Raw genomic sequence first — 1,548 nt, forward strand, 5'->3', positions numbered from 1 at the left:
CTCTCTCTCTCTCTCTATCTATCTATCTATCTATCTATCTATCTATCTATCTATCTATTTCTATTTTCCCCCTCCCTACATTCTCTCTTTATCTCTCTACCTCCCTCCCTCCCCCTTTCACTTACTCATACCTCTCTGGCTTTCCCTTCCTCCACCCTGGCAGCCTTAGTCTGTACAGAAAACTCTCACCTGCTAGAGTCAGTATTGTCGTGTGTATAGACCACTGTGTCTCACCTGCTGGAGACAGTATCGTCGAGTTGATTGATTGATTGAGTGATTGAGTAGGTGTTTTACGGCACTATCGACTCAATTTAGGTCATTTATTGTCGTGTGTACAGACCATTGTGTTTCACCTGCTAGAGTCAGTATCGTCGAGTGTATAGACCACTGTGTCTCACCTGCTAGATTCAGAATCGTCGTTAGAATAGACTTTCTCTTACCTGCTAGAAACAGTATCATCGTGTGTATAGACCACTGTGTCTCACCTGCTAGAATCAGTATCGTCGTGTGCATAGACTGTCTCACCTGCTAGAGTCAGTATCGTCGTGTGTATAGACCAGCCTGCCGGCCTGTACATCGGCCATGGAGAAGATGACGGCCGGCTGACCGCTGACAGAGATGGTGCCGTGCTGCAGGCCTCCCTTCACGTAGATCCGCACGCGGTCAATGTTGTCTTTGTCCACGACCTGTACGGACAATTTTTGTTTTAGTAAGAGTTTTACGGCACTTGCAACACAATAAAGTCATATAAGTGCCGAAGATTAGAGGTGTTTAAAGAAAGTAACATACAAAAAAATAGAAGGAGGGGAGATAAGGAAGATATATGTTCGATAGGAAAGAAGGAGCAAACAACACCAGAGCACCCGCCAACCACCCACGTGCACGGACAAGTATACGGGAGGAAGGAAAAAATAAAATAAAGAAAAGGACTGTTGAAGTTTTACGGCCGCGTCGTCACAATTTAGATCATTTAGGAGGTGGGTTGCTTCCACTCTGCCTGTCTACACCAACGCAGGCTGAGAGATACACAACGTCACTGCAGAAAGACCGAGATACTGGTGGAACACCCCCCCCCCACACACACACACACATACACAGGAACTATACTCACGTCTTCTGCATGTCAAGGGCTCAGATGGGTGAACAAACTGACAACATATAGGTGAACAGACAACAGATAGGTGAACAGACAACAGATAGGTGAATAGACAGACAGAAAGGTTAGCAGACAGATAGGTGAACAGACAACAGACAGGTGAACTGACGGACAACAGATAGGTGAACAGTCAACAGATATGTAAACTGGCAACAGATAGGTGAACGGAGAACACATAGGTGAACAGACAGATAGGAGAACAAACAATAGATAGGTGAACAGACAGACAACAGAAAGGTGAACAAATAAATAGGTCAGGGACCGACAGACAAACAATCAGATAAATAGACACATTGAGCGATGAGTACCGGAACAAAAAAAAATGACTTACATATTCTTCAATATTGGATTCTATTGTCGCTATTTACATCCTTATATATTATATTATATTA

At 43.9% G+C, this 1,548-nt stretch overlaps 1 protein-coding gene across 1 annotated transcript in view; it reads right to left on the reverse strand.

Moving 5' to 3' along the window:
* The window catches only part of LOC101852029 (FRAS1-related extracellular matrix protein 1), a gene marked incomplete in the record, with an annotated part of 53,349 nt that overhangs the window by 40,975 nt on the left and 10,826 nt on the right, over positions 1-1,548 (reverse strand). Inside the window, 1 exon segment of the mRNA XM_035970548.1 lies at positions 526-686. Coding sequence (XP_035826441.1) covers positions 526-686 — 161 coding nt within the window.

Source organism: Aplysia californica, unplaced genomic scaffold, assembly GCF_000002075.1.
Source record: "Aplysia californica isolate F4 #8 unplaced genomic scaffold, AplCal3.0 scaffold00284, whole genome shotgun sequence".
In the NCBI taxonomy this organism is placed as follows: domain Eukaryota; kingdom Metazoa; phylum Mollusca; class Gastropoda; order Aplysiida; family Aplysiidae; genus Aplysia; species Aplysia californica.